The following is a 12,928-nucleotide window of genomic DNA, read 5'->3' on the forward strand; positions in this document are numbered from 1 at the left end:
AATTCTAATAAAGCTTTATTATGTTAATGTTTACAAATAGTTAAGCAAATTTGAAGTATTAGTTATAGAGTAAAATTAAGCTTTCAAAAAAACATTTCCTTTTTAGTTCCTGAAGACAAGTAGTTTGGTTTAAAAGCAAGTGTCTTATGCTCTAACTATCATGCTGTGGCTTAATTTTGTGACTTTTTTTGTATGCATCTAATAGTTCTTAAACTTTAGCTGAATGATGTTGCACTACTAGTAAGAGGTTGTCATACAGACCGTTTCAGATGTTGTAATCTCCGTATTTATTGATGGACATTATTTATTGTGTCTCGTCTTAGAAATTCTGAATGGAAGTGCTATATCTAATGTTAACTTATGTTGTAGTTATGAGACTACAGTATTACCGATGACATTCTTACCTCTGTATTCAAAAATAACCTAACTTTGTAGGTACGGTTTTGGAAGCAAATAGTAAATGAGATGGCAACAGACAAATGTGGTGCCTTTAAGAGGGATGTTTATTTATTGTCCCTTTGCATTTGCAAATTCTTTCAGACTGATAATTTAATGAAGCATTTGACCATTAAAACTGCATCCTGTATTGACACTCGTGTAAATATTTGGCCATTTAAATGGTATTAGCAAGCTATAAACTTCTGAATGATCACTGTGGAGTTCAGTATCAGTATGTTAAGAAAGGTTGGAAAAATTGATTTTCACTGACATCCAACATCTGCTAGGCTTTCCAAATGACAAGGCTAAGGTAAGGAAAGGCTATGAGACACAACATAATTATTTGCTGCATTTTATTTCCAGAGCATACTTCCAATATTGAACTGAAAGTGGTGGGGTTATGCTCTGCAGTGGCTCATACACTGATGCATATAAATGAACTAAAGCCTGTAATGTGAAATCAATGCTTATAGACTTTGTCCTGTAAAAGTCAGGCATTCACAGCACCACATCAAAATGTTTTATTAATTTGAAAGTGAATGGACATCTTGTGTCCTCTTCTTGTGTTTTTTTTCTTGAACAGTAAAAAACTAAGGAAATTACTTCTTTTCATTTTTTCCTAAGATAGTCATTCCTGTTCTGTTGCATCTTAATCTCAACAAGTATTTGATAAATAGTCTGGGGCTTGCTTACTTTTTTCTAAAAAAGGTGCATTTTCTATGTTCCATGACACAGTTTAGCTCTAACTCTTTCAATATAAATTACTTTGAATGTATGCCTGTCACTGACAAGCAATTCGTATTATTTGCTTTGTCTTGCTCCTTATTTAACTACTAAGGTTTGCAGGAACTAGTAAACCAGCTATTAATTAGATCAAATTAAAATAAACTTGCTTTATTATGGTATAGCTAGTTGGTTAAAATTTTCCTTTCTCCTAGGCGCAGCTGTTAATTTTGCTCACTTGCAACAAAATTCCATGATGATAAATGTCCTCTCATTATCAGCAGTTTTCTTCTAACCTCTCTCGTTTAGCTGATTTTTGTCCTTCTGATGTTTCATGTTCCAGTAGATCTTTGGCTCTTCACGTTTATTATCAAGTTTTAATTTGAGGGAGAGGCAGAAGGCATAAAGTAGCTGTGCTGGGTGTATGAAGATGCTCGGTTTTGTGAGTGTACTCATTGGGGTGTTCGAGAGCTTGAAACAGTGTTTACCTGCACTGCAGCTAGCCTGAAATATTGTAGTATTACTTGGTGAAACTTGGGAGATGCCAGAAAGGAAAATCAGGGAAACTATTCATCTGGTTTGGGTTGATAAATAAAACCAGTTTACTTCGTGAGAAAGCTTGTGACTGTGCCAAAGTTAATAAAAAGTTGAGATGAACTTTGCTTGTTATGTTCAAAGGCTCTCTCCTTCCAAAAACAGCTTTCCATCAGATACTGCTAGAATATTGGAAGTCTCCTTGCCATCAGTGAGTCATACGCGTTGTAATCTGCGGTTGGTGTCACTGCATGGGAGCCAAATGTTCAGAGATACCTAAGTGTCTTTGGTCCCAGCTGTCCCTCGTTTCTTTTATGTGGTCTCACCCTGGGGGAGGAGGGAAGGGTGAAATGTTGGGAATCACCTCAGAGGTTTCTAGTAGAGAATATTTTCACTGTTAAGTCATCCACTATGGAGATCTGCTCAAAGAAGTCCTTGGATTCAAAGGAAGCTCAAGAGGATGAGGGTCTGTACTGACAAACTCTGCAAGAGACCTTTTGGTAACATTTTTTTCCTTTTTACTGTCTAATTATGCCCTTTTCCCATATTTTGCTCATCATGCAGTTTGCCATGATTGCAAGGACTAACAGTGGTTAGAGGTCATTGCTGCCTTTCTTCAAAATACTAGATGTTGCAGTACCAGCTCTTGTTTTCCTTCTGACATTCTCCTTCAAATAAGGCTCGTTGCTTTCTGAAGAACAGGTCTTTAGAAATCTTACCGCTCCTTTGTGCCACTCTTTGAATGGATGAGAAAATATCTGACTAAAAGAAAGTAGATTTGCATGAGGTAACTCCTGTAAAAGTGTTATGATGGCCAACTTCCTTCAGTAGTCGGATGCTTTTCTGATCTGCTCAAAGACTGATTGCACAAGAGTTATCTCATGTTGCAAACAAACTTACAGCAACATTTCTTCTGCAGTGATGCAAACTAACAAGACTTATCCATCTTGGATGAGCCATGACTTTAAAACATCTTGTCTTATTAATTAACTCCAGTTCTGGGTGTTAAGATCCAGAACTAATGTAAGATTTCAGAAGAAACTATATATCATCAAAATAGATGTATCCCTAAAGGAGCGTAATTAAATGGCCAGAATAACTTTGTGTTAAGAGGAAATTTGTAATATTGTCCTTTCTAATATTCATGTTTGTCAGCATTCCTTAAGTGGGAGTTTACTTTCTGATCTTAATTATGATAGTTTCATTATCTATTCAAACACAAGGATTTGGAAATCTTTTTCCAACCTCAGTCATTTAGAGCAAGACTTTCAAAGGAACCGTCGTAGGAAAATTGAGGTTTGAGTACTTAGACTCTGTGGCAAATCTCAGAAATAACGGTCTCCTTGTTTGATAATATGCAGAGCTACATAGCATAGGGGAGTGATTTTTGGAAGGAGTTTTTGTTGCAGTTTTGTATGCCTCCACAGCAAATTCATGTCATCTGTGGTTTTGACAGTTAAAATATTCAACTAGTGTTGTTTGAAATTGTAGTAATCATTCATGTTGTTTCCATACAGCACATGCAACATTTGTGAATTGCTAACTTAAAGCCGTACTATATGTAAATAAAAGACTAAAGCAGAAGAGTAATTCTTTTCTTTAAAAAAACATTTCTATTTTCTTCCACAGGTATTTCTAATACTTTTCGTTTCTTAACACTTAAGAGTTTATTATTTAGTTTTTTTAAATTTAATTATGTATCAGAGTTTGTTTGGTGTAAGTGGGATCTGCCTTAAAACCAAACCAAACCAAAACCCCTACCACAGTTGTTTGCGTGGGCAGCTATTTACTTGTTTGCATTATAGAAGAACCTTGAATCTTGGAACTGGAATTAAGTTTATATATGGTCTTGGTATTCTTACATTACGGGGTATTCACAATAGATGTTAAAGTTTGAGAGAAAATATTATCTTTAAGTGACTGCGGGAAATGCAGAAAATTAGTGACAAAGCTTAGAAAGTTAATGCAAGTCTGCTTCTTCAAACTCCATGTTGTTCTTAAGCAAACTGTTACATAGTGTAGCGTTTTTATTTCTATAAAGAACTGAAAAACAATTAAAAATCCAGGATGTGGTGCTATTAAGATTATAGGAGAGGAGTGAAAGCCATTCAGCCAAGGCGAGCGTCATGTACCAAAGTTAAGTGATCCACTTCATCTGTGGAAAGCCATTGTACACAACTAAGCAAACGAACACATTTCCAAAGAGGAGGATCAACTCCAGACAGTTCAAACATTGACAAATGAATAGAAACAAAGTAAATGCAGAAGGATGGAGGACAAGACTGTCTACCTAAACTCAGTAAATTGAAACCAAATAGAAAATTTCCTATGGAGGTTTTCTACAAACAATGTCTGTCTCTCTGTTCTTGGGAATCAAAAAAGCAAATTAAATTTCTGACCTTGGAGCTGAAACATAGATTATAAGTTCCCCTTTCAAACAGACAGAGTATACTTCAGTGGAATGATAGTAGACAGTCATTTGAAACAGTCCAGAAGGAATGTGCTTTAAGGGGCGGGGAGGGGAGGGATTATATTTTTGAATTCATTAAGGACAGTCTTTATTAAGAAAAAAGTTGCCAAAGATATCAGACACTGAGGTGTGTAAACAATTGACCACTATCTAGATATATTCTTATATCAAATGGTATATACCATTATTTCTGAGGTTTGCCATAGAGTTGAAGTACTCAAATCTCAATTTTCCTATGATGGTTCCTTTGAAAGTCTTGTTCTAAATGATTAAGGCTGGAAAAAGATTTCCAAATTCTTGTGTTTGAATAGGGACTTACAAATTATAAGAGATCTGTGCATGAGTGTGGGATGAAACTCTACTACAGGCATTGCACCTCAGTCTTTTTTTTTTTTTTTTTTTTACAGAATAAGGTATTTGAGATTATTGAATGAAATTTTATCTTGTGTTTACCTTGCAAGATAAATGAGGAAAATGTTCTGAGTCTTTGAAGAAACTTCTTAGGTTATTGTTAATTTAAATTTGTTCTAAATATGCTTTAGCAATATCTAAGTACATAATAGTTTTCTCATTCCAAACACCTTTTTGTATAGACCACTGAAGAGCTACTCGTAGTAATATGTTTTATAACACAAATGTGGTATATTCAAAGTGATACCTAGATTGATTGTACAGTGCTACTTTTAACAAAACTTCTTCCCAATAAAATGGATAATGATGTTGTGTTTAGTTGTAGCTTTGTTAGAACTGGGGCTTTTTGCAAGATGAGCCATGTATTGCCTTTCCTGCTGATTTGTATTTGCATAGATTAGCTCAGTTTTGTTATTAATTGTATATAAACTATTGAACAGATGTGTGCACACATACACTTATATATTTATTTTGCTGACAATTCCTTGCACTGCTCTCTAGTTTTGGCATATTTGGCTCTTCAGAACTGGTGTCATTTGGTTCCATCCAGAGTCTAAACTGGATTGGCAGGCAGTTAATCTATTATGTGATAACCTGCTTAATGAAGTCAATGAATGTCCTAATGTAATTTTTTTAATAATATTGGTTGTATAATTTTATTTAAGCTATCATTAGTAGTCATGAATCCTTGCAGTCAGCTTAATTGACATACTCTTAACTTCTTTCTCTCTAGGCAGAACTGGTGAAAGGGAATCTGCAAAGTGTTGGGCTCACGCTCCGCCTTGTGCAGTCCAAGGAAGAAGATGCAGGGCATGTTGTCATTGAAACTGTGACTCCAAACTCACCTGCTGCAGCTGCTGATCTACAGAGAGGAGACAGACTTCTAGCAATTGGCAGTGAGTAACATGTCAGCTTTCAAAATAAGTGTCATCTTGCAAACTAGGAGGACATGTCTGCATACAGTTCAACTAGACCACCTTTTGCAACAATTACAGTTATGTCTGGCACTCATAATAAATACATAAATGTTAGTTTTTACAGCCACTTAAGGTTATCATTCACTTTATTCTTTTTTTGCATATTTATTTACTCTTTGCTAGGTAAAAGCCAAAATAAAGTTGAATAAACATTTGAATGTAGTTATATTTTAACTGCTGTAATAGTGATGCTGTGAGGTTTTCTACTTAGTTTCTTCCAGTGATGTTATAAAATGTGCTTAGTTTACAAGGAAAACCATAACATTTTACATCCTAGGCCTGCATACTCAGCTTTGAACCTAAAGGTACTAAATAGAGTATGGAACAAGTAGTATAAACATATTTTTGACTAACAGAGTAATTGCCTGAAATGCCAAAATGACTCAAGAAGATCTGCTGAGTATTTGATAGTATTTTTATACTTTTAGTATCAATTTTTGTCAGCTCTGCCATGTGGGAGCCTAATTATTATTTAGAAATCTATTCTGAAGTTCTCATATTTGAAGACTTTGTCCAAATTGTAACTGGCAGATAAGTGCTGCATTGAGGCAAAAGTTACCCTTGACTTTTGTAGCGGAGGGCACTGTATTTTGGTGGTGGTTTTTTTAATAAAGATTCTATTGAAATGCCTGGGCATTATGAAGTGGATTGATACTAGTTTATATTCTACAGTTTTAAATTAGACCATCTCCAGATATAGCTTGAATGCTTCTGTTGTATATGGACCCTGTCACCAACAGAGAACTAGATCATAATCATAAACCATAATCAGAAACTGATCCTGGAAATCTTACTGCTTTAAACTTGAGAACTGGAGGGGACCTACAGAATATGGCAGTGGACAGAAGGACAAATAAACCATTAACAAGAACCGTGGGTAACCAACTTAGTGGAAGCAGCAGATAAGATCCTGTTCATCATCATTAAGAAATAATGCAATATTTTCTATTCTGCTGGATGTTGTGGGACTAAATAAAACATTACGGAGTAGGAATCATAAGTAGCTTAGTTTAAGCTTGTTTGGGCTTGTATACTGTCCAGGGATTTATAAAGACTAAAAAGGAGTGGGACTATCACTATATATTAATAACATTTTAGAAATAAATGTAGGTACCACTGATAAAATAGAATGTAAACTGAAATCACTCTAGGGGAAAAACGGTAAAAGAAATTCTGTTAGGGTTATATTGTGAATTTGGAGATTATCTCCATCATGTCATTGGTAGAGAAAGAAATGCAGAAAGAACTGCATAATTATGAGCTATATATAGTATCCCAGATATCCCTGCATGTGACAGCACACATGTTTCTTCTCCAAACATTAACTGTATAAATAAGAGGTAAAGTAATTTTATATTTGGTTCTGTTAAGTCATTAAGATACTGTAAAAGAGTTAGTGTGGTAACTATGAAGGTAGAACTTTATACACTTATGACATGAACTACTTAAACTCCCTGCTAGCACGGTTGCATTAATTTTTTTTTTTTAAAGTTTTTACCTGAGGTTTTACAGACCAGACCTTAATGATTACAATGAGTTGTTGTGATTAGGTACTGCCCAAATCCCCATTGCATTGCTCCAGTGATTTAAAAGGATTTTGAGTTGCTTCAAACAGGCAATTGATGATTGCTCTAGAACAAGGGAAAAGTAATTTTCACATGACCCCCTACATGACTTTGTTTGGACTATGTGCTCATTAAGATATTTTAGCTTGCATATAATTTGTCAAATCTTACCACAGGTTGGAGATACTGTCAAATGGCTCTGAAAGTTCTGATAAGGGAGATGATTCAGTTCACTGTTCAGCCACACTGCAAATGTAGCATCGCGCCTGTATTTTGTTAACATATTGGAACTATTTTCTTTGTTAGCCTGCTTCTGTTTTAATTATGACTGTATTTAAAGATGCCCATCTCTTTTGAATCCTTTGTTACATGCCTGCTGCTGAAAAGTCCAAACTTGCAATAAGATTAAGGTTAAAAATGTTAGCATATAAAATCAGCATTACTCTACAAGATTACAGCATTAATAACAGACAGCAAACTGGAGTATTTATGTCAGTATCTTTTCCAGCTCCTGAAGTGATATATTTCTATGAATAAAATGGGAAGGATCTATCTGTTACATTTTAATTAAGTCAGTTATGACAGAAGAGCTTCCTCTGTTAGTGAGCAACAGTATTATTACCACTATTAAAGATCTAAATGTTTGTTGACTGGTTTTGGCCATTTAGCTTCTTATCATAATTAACATTTAACAATCTTTGTCTTTTTTTTTTAATAGGTGTTAAAATCACATCAACTGTCCAAGTGTTGAAGCTTATTAGACAGGCTGGGGACAGAGTTTTAGTCTTTTATGAAAGGCCTGTTGGGTATAATCAGCATGGTTCGGCGCTGCAGGATGGATTTGGACAACTGGAAGACACTGCTTTCTTGACACAGCCAGAAGATGACCAAGCTAGTTTATCAGCTGATGTTGATAACAGAGATTTTGATTCAGAATTTGAGGACTTAGCTTGTGAATCATCTGACCAAAAAGAAGATCTGCCAACAACTCCGAGTCCCAAACGTTCAGTAGTAATACTTGCTGCTAAACCACTTGGAACTATATCACCGATTCTGAATCGAAAACTACATTTAGGAAGTTATCAGACAACATCAAAAACGCAACAAAAAGATGGAGCTAAAGTGGCAATGCCCAAAACTGTGGAGGGTTCAGATGCATCACAGCTATCAGGTAAACAATCACAAGGATCCAGTATTAAGCCTCCTGTGCCACCTAGGCCACAAAGTAAGCCTATTTTGCCTACTACTGAAACTCAAAATCTGTTAGAAACTGGAGGTGTGTCTTCTGAAAAACCAGAAAGGCCACCTCCACCTACAAATAATGGAGATAAATGTACAGAGAAGGTAATAAAGAATAATGATCAAATAGAAGACCCAGCGGTATCAAAAGTAATAACAGCACCAAAACAAGATACATTAAAAGATGGACTTTCAGAAAATGCACGTAGTTACAAAGATAGTGGAGATGATCATCAAACATGGGAATCGCCAGAAATTCCTTATAAAATCCGTCAAGGCCGATGGCCAAGGATGAGAACATCCTCCTGTCTATTTGAAGTAGAAGGATACCATAAGTACCTTAATGTTGCACTGTGGTGCAGAGACCCTTTCAAAGCAGGTGGGTTTATCTGCTTAGGATATGCAAGCATAAAACTTGAAGAAATTGCTTTAGATTGTATAGCTACATCCTCAATGGAATATATTAGAACATTTAAACTGGATGCTCCTACACCTAAAGCAGCAGTCACTAGAACAGCATTGCGGAATTTGACAACCCATAAGGGATTCAATGAAAAATTTTGTTATGGCGATGTGACTTTACATTTCAAATATTTAAAAGAAGGTGAAATAGATGATTCAAACTTTCTTCTGGAGAAGGAAAGGGAATGCCACTTGGAAGAAGAAGCTCGTGCACTTCAGAAAGAGGATCCTTACTTGGGACAAATTGTTCTTACGGAGAACAAGCATAACTTTCAAGATACTCAGTTTCAGAATCCAACTTGGTGTGATTACTGCAAAAAGAAAGTATGGACTAAAGCGGCTTCGCAGTGCATGCTCTGTGCTTATGTTTGCCATAAAAAATGTCAAGAAAAATGTCTAGCTGAGACACCCTTTTGTGTAGGAGCTGAGAAGCGACTTGATCGAACTGTGGGAGGTTGTAGAGCAGAAGGACAGGAAGCTCCCCAAGCTGCATCCTCTCGCGTTGATTCAGAATCTAAATCTGTTAACAGAACTACAGGTTTGACGAGGCATATCATCAATACAAGCACCCGTTTGTTAAACCTTCGTCAAGTCCCCAAAGCTCGCCTTTCTGAGCAAGGAACAGAGGTGGTAGAACCTTCACCAAAGCACACACCGAACACTTCTGATAATGAAAGTAGCGATACTGAAATCAGTGGGCCAAGCAGTCCTTCAAAACGTGCAGCAGGTACTGGGATAAAGTTGGTCCGAAAGGAGGGTGGTCTAGACGACAGTGTCTTCATTGCCGTTAAAGAAATTGGACGTGATCTCTATAGAAGTTTACCCACAGAGGAGCGTTTTCAGAAATTAGAATTTATGTTGGATAAGCTGCAGAATGAAATAGACCAGGAGCTGGAAAATAATAATTCACTCGTTAAAGAAGAAAAAGAGACAACTGATGCAAGGAAAAAAGCCTTGATTTCTGCTGCGCTGGCTAAGTCGGGTGAAAGACTGCAGGCCCTTACGCTGCTGATGATCCACTACAGAGCAGGCATTGAGGATATAGAGTCTTTGGAGAACATGTCAATAGAGCGGCAGTCCAAAAGAGTGACTAAAGATTCAGAGGAACCCAATATAGCAGAAGAAATGGATAATGAAGATGTCAGCCTGACAGAGGCTCCAACATTCAACATCATATCAGAAGAACCAGTTGATCCACCTCAATCAGTAGACTGATATTTACATATTTAGCCTTTGAAGGAATGGACTAAAAGAATACTTTGCACTTAATTACAAACACACACCAATTAAATTAAAACACTGGTATAATGTACATGTCCTGCTTCTCCACAGTTGTTTGCCTGTGTAAGAGTACAGCTGATAATGGTTCTCCAGCTACAGCACCATCGTTTTGTTAAACTGGCTGGTTAAAACTACATTTTGGGGTTTATATTGGAAATTTATTTTTAATAACTTATTTTTATTTTTTCTAATTATGTAACCTTGCCATTTCACATTAATGTGTGTGGTGTCCTTAATGTATTACTTGCCCTCCCCTGCCCCCCCTTCTTTTTTTTTTTTTTTTTGAGCTAGTGTTTTCAACAGGAAACTGGCAGGATTTTCAAAATGTTTAGTTTCCATTGTATGATGAAAAAATAAGCTTGTTGCATGCCTAAGCTGATGACTGACACAGAAGTCACTGAGGGACCAGGCTTTAAAACGTTGATCACAGTTTTATTGTACATCTTCTAGGTAGTTGTGTACTTCTTTTGCCAAACATATCATGAAAGCAAACAAAAGTCTTTCATTTTGTCTGTTATTAGTATTTACTAAAGTTAATATTGCATATCACTTGTTTTCCATATTTTTAAGTACAGGAACTTTTCATAGTTTGTAATTAACATGAAATACAGTAATGCTAAAAAAAGTCATCCTTAGAACTTTGGGCTATTGTATCCTGATTGAATAATACTAGATATCAAAGTACATACCAGTATCTTGTAATAATTTTAATTGGGCATATTTTTGAGATGAGGCTGGTTGCCTTCCAGAACAAAATTATATGTTTAAGTATTGTTGTATTATCTGATAACCTGTTAAAGGAAAGTTGTTCTTCACAAGAGTTGGAGGTTTCATTGCATTCTATGAAAAAGCATGTAATGATGGTTTAAGTAATTTTAAAAAAATAATATTTTGCTGCAGACTTTATCATTTCAGAAAACTTAAGGTACAAAATACTTTACAAAATAGCTAAACATGTTCTCTCAACACTTTTGAGTAATCATATAGTGGTAAGTTGCATTCAGCTTCTCAGACAGAAGAGACAGTCTGAGCAGAATTATCACCTTTGTCCGAATAATGTCCTATACTGTATATAACATGTTTTATTTGAGTCAAAACAAGTGAGTCCAGTAGAGATGAGCAAGAATTTCAGCCAGCAGCTTTTGAAAAGAACTATCTGGTCTTGTGCTACGTGTAAACTGTGCATCTTAGCATCACCTGGCTAAGGCTGTTCTTATTTATTTCCTGTAAACATGTCTTTGTTTCATCTTCTGTGTATAGAAATGACGTATAAAATATCATCTTTATTTTAGGTACTGTGTTAGGTACTGGTATCATTATCACTGGTATCACTGGTAGTAGAAAAAAAAATGCCTTTGTGGAAATGGAGTTGAATCTAAGATGGTGAAATAACTGATTTAAATTTTCAGGCAGTCTGTAATGTACCTCTCCATTAAATTTGCTTCTCAGTTTATTTTGCGGTGGGCAAAATTAAGAAGCAATGGTTTTCACAGATGGAAGAGCATACTTGTACTTCTAAAAAAAAAACCAAAACAAAACGGTTACTTCCACTCATGCAACTACTTGCACTTCTTTGTGAGTTCTGGGCAGTTGATACTTATCTAGCTGATGTATGGAAAACACTATCCATGCTAAAATAGGCATGTGACACACCTGAAATTAAGCTTCAGCAAATAATCGCACAAAATTAGCTTCCCTTATTGACTAAAACTTATTTAACCTATACTTGCTTGAGATGCATATTAAGACTTCCCCACTCCATTTTCTCAGTGGCTTACCATTGGTGGTGATCTGCATTCAATCTCCATCAGTGTTTGCTCTTATGGACTACTATAGAGGTTTTCAAATATATCCAAGTACTTCATTTAAACCCTGGTACACATGAAGGAGCTGTGAAAACAATGCAAATACTGATTTCAAAAACACATTCGTGGTTTTAAATTGACTTGTGTGATACAGTGGGTAAGAAAAGCTGGATATAGTTTTCCTCGTATAGTATTGCTAATGATGATTGTAAGAGATAAATTAAACGTAGTGCAATATTTTTAAATATACCGAATGGGAAAAGGGCAAAATAGTTGTATTTTAGTGATAAGAAGGAAAGCATAAATTCCTACCTGGCATTAATTACAATAAACGGTGAGTCTTGAGGGGAAAATTGTAATACTACATTCCTGATGTAATCTTTGCTTCATGCTTGATTGTAAATAGCTGAAAATAAAGAATACCACAGAAAACAAGAATATCTTGACTTAATGATATCTGAATAGGTGGCAGCTGCACACATTTGCAGAAGATCTGCCTAATATGATTTTGTTGGCTATTATTTTATCATGAGAATAAGCTTTAATAAAATAGTTTTGCTAAATTATCAACTTCTTTGCATTGTGTTAATGTTTTTTAAACACTTGTATTGCAGCAGTTCATCATCTAAAGCCGTTCCTTAAAGGAAAGATCTTTGGGAGAAAAACACACATTTTGCATTAAATAAAACTGCTGATTGCTGGATTAATTGGGCTTTTATGCATTCTTTCTATCTGCATATGCATTTATTTTTATTTACACAGTTTAATAGTAAACAGATTTCTTTTGAAAAGGTGATTCCAGTTGATTCTTTGTGTGGCTAGAGAATCTTCTAAAAAGGTAAGGATATTTGTGGGTCTTTTTTAAGACCTCCAGGCACTGCAGAAATTACAACTGAATGGAAGTATTGGTGATAGTGACTACAACCAAAGTTACATTAGGGGGAAAAATGGTCTGAGAAAAATTCTTCTGACTTGCCCTGTCCTTCAGAAAATGTTAAGGGATAATAACTAAACAAATCCTTA

At 35.5% G+C, this 12,928-nt stretch overlaps 1 protein-coding gene across 1 annotated transcript in view; it reads left to right on the forward strand.

Moving 5' to 3' along the window:
- Positions 1–10,828, forward strand: part of PDZD8 (PDZ domain containing 8) — a 65,862-nt gene extending 55,034 nt beyond the window's left edge. The window contains exons 5-6 of the mRNA XM_010564978.1: positions 5,310–5,472; positions 7,837–10,828. Coding sequence (XP_010563280.1) covers positions 5,310–5,472; positions 7,837–10,034 — 2,361 coding nt within the window. The 3' untranslated portion in view covers positions 10,035–10,828. The remainder of the gene's footprint in view (positions 1–5,309; positions 5,473–7,836) is intronic.
- Positions 10,829–12,928: the final 2,100 nt, after the last annotated feature.

Source organism: Haliaeetus leucocephalus, unplaced genomic scaffold (genome assembly GCF_000737465.1).
Source record: "Haliaeetus leucocephalus isolate CR32 unplaced genomic scaffold, Haliaeetus_leucocephalus-4.0 Scaffold184, whole genome shotgun sequence".
Taxonomy (NCBI): domain Eukaryota; kingdom Metazoa; phylum Chordata; class Aves; order Accipitriformes; family Accipitridae; genus Haliaeetus; species Haliaeetus leucocephalus.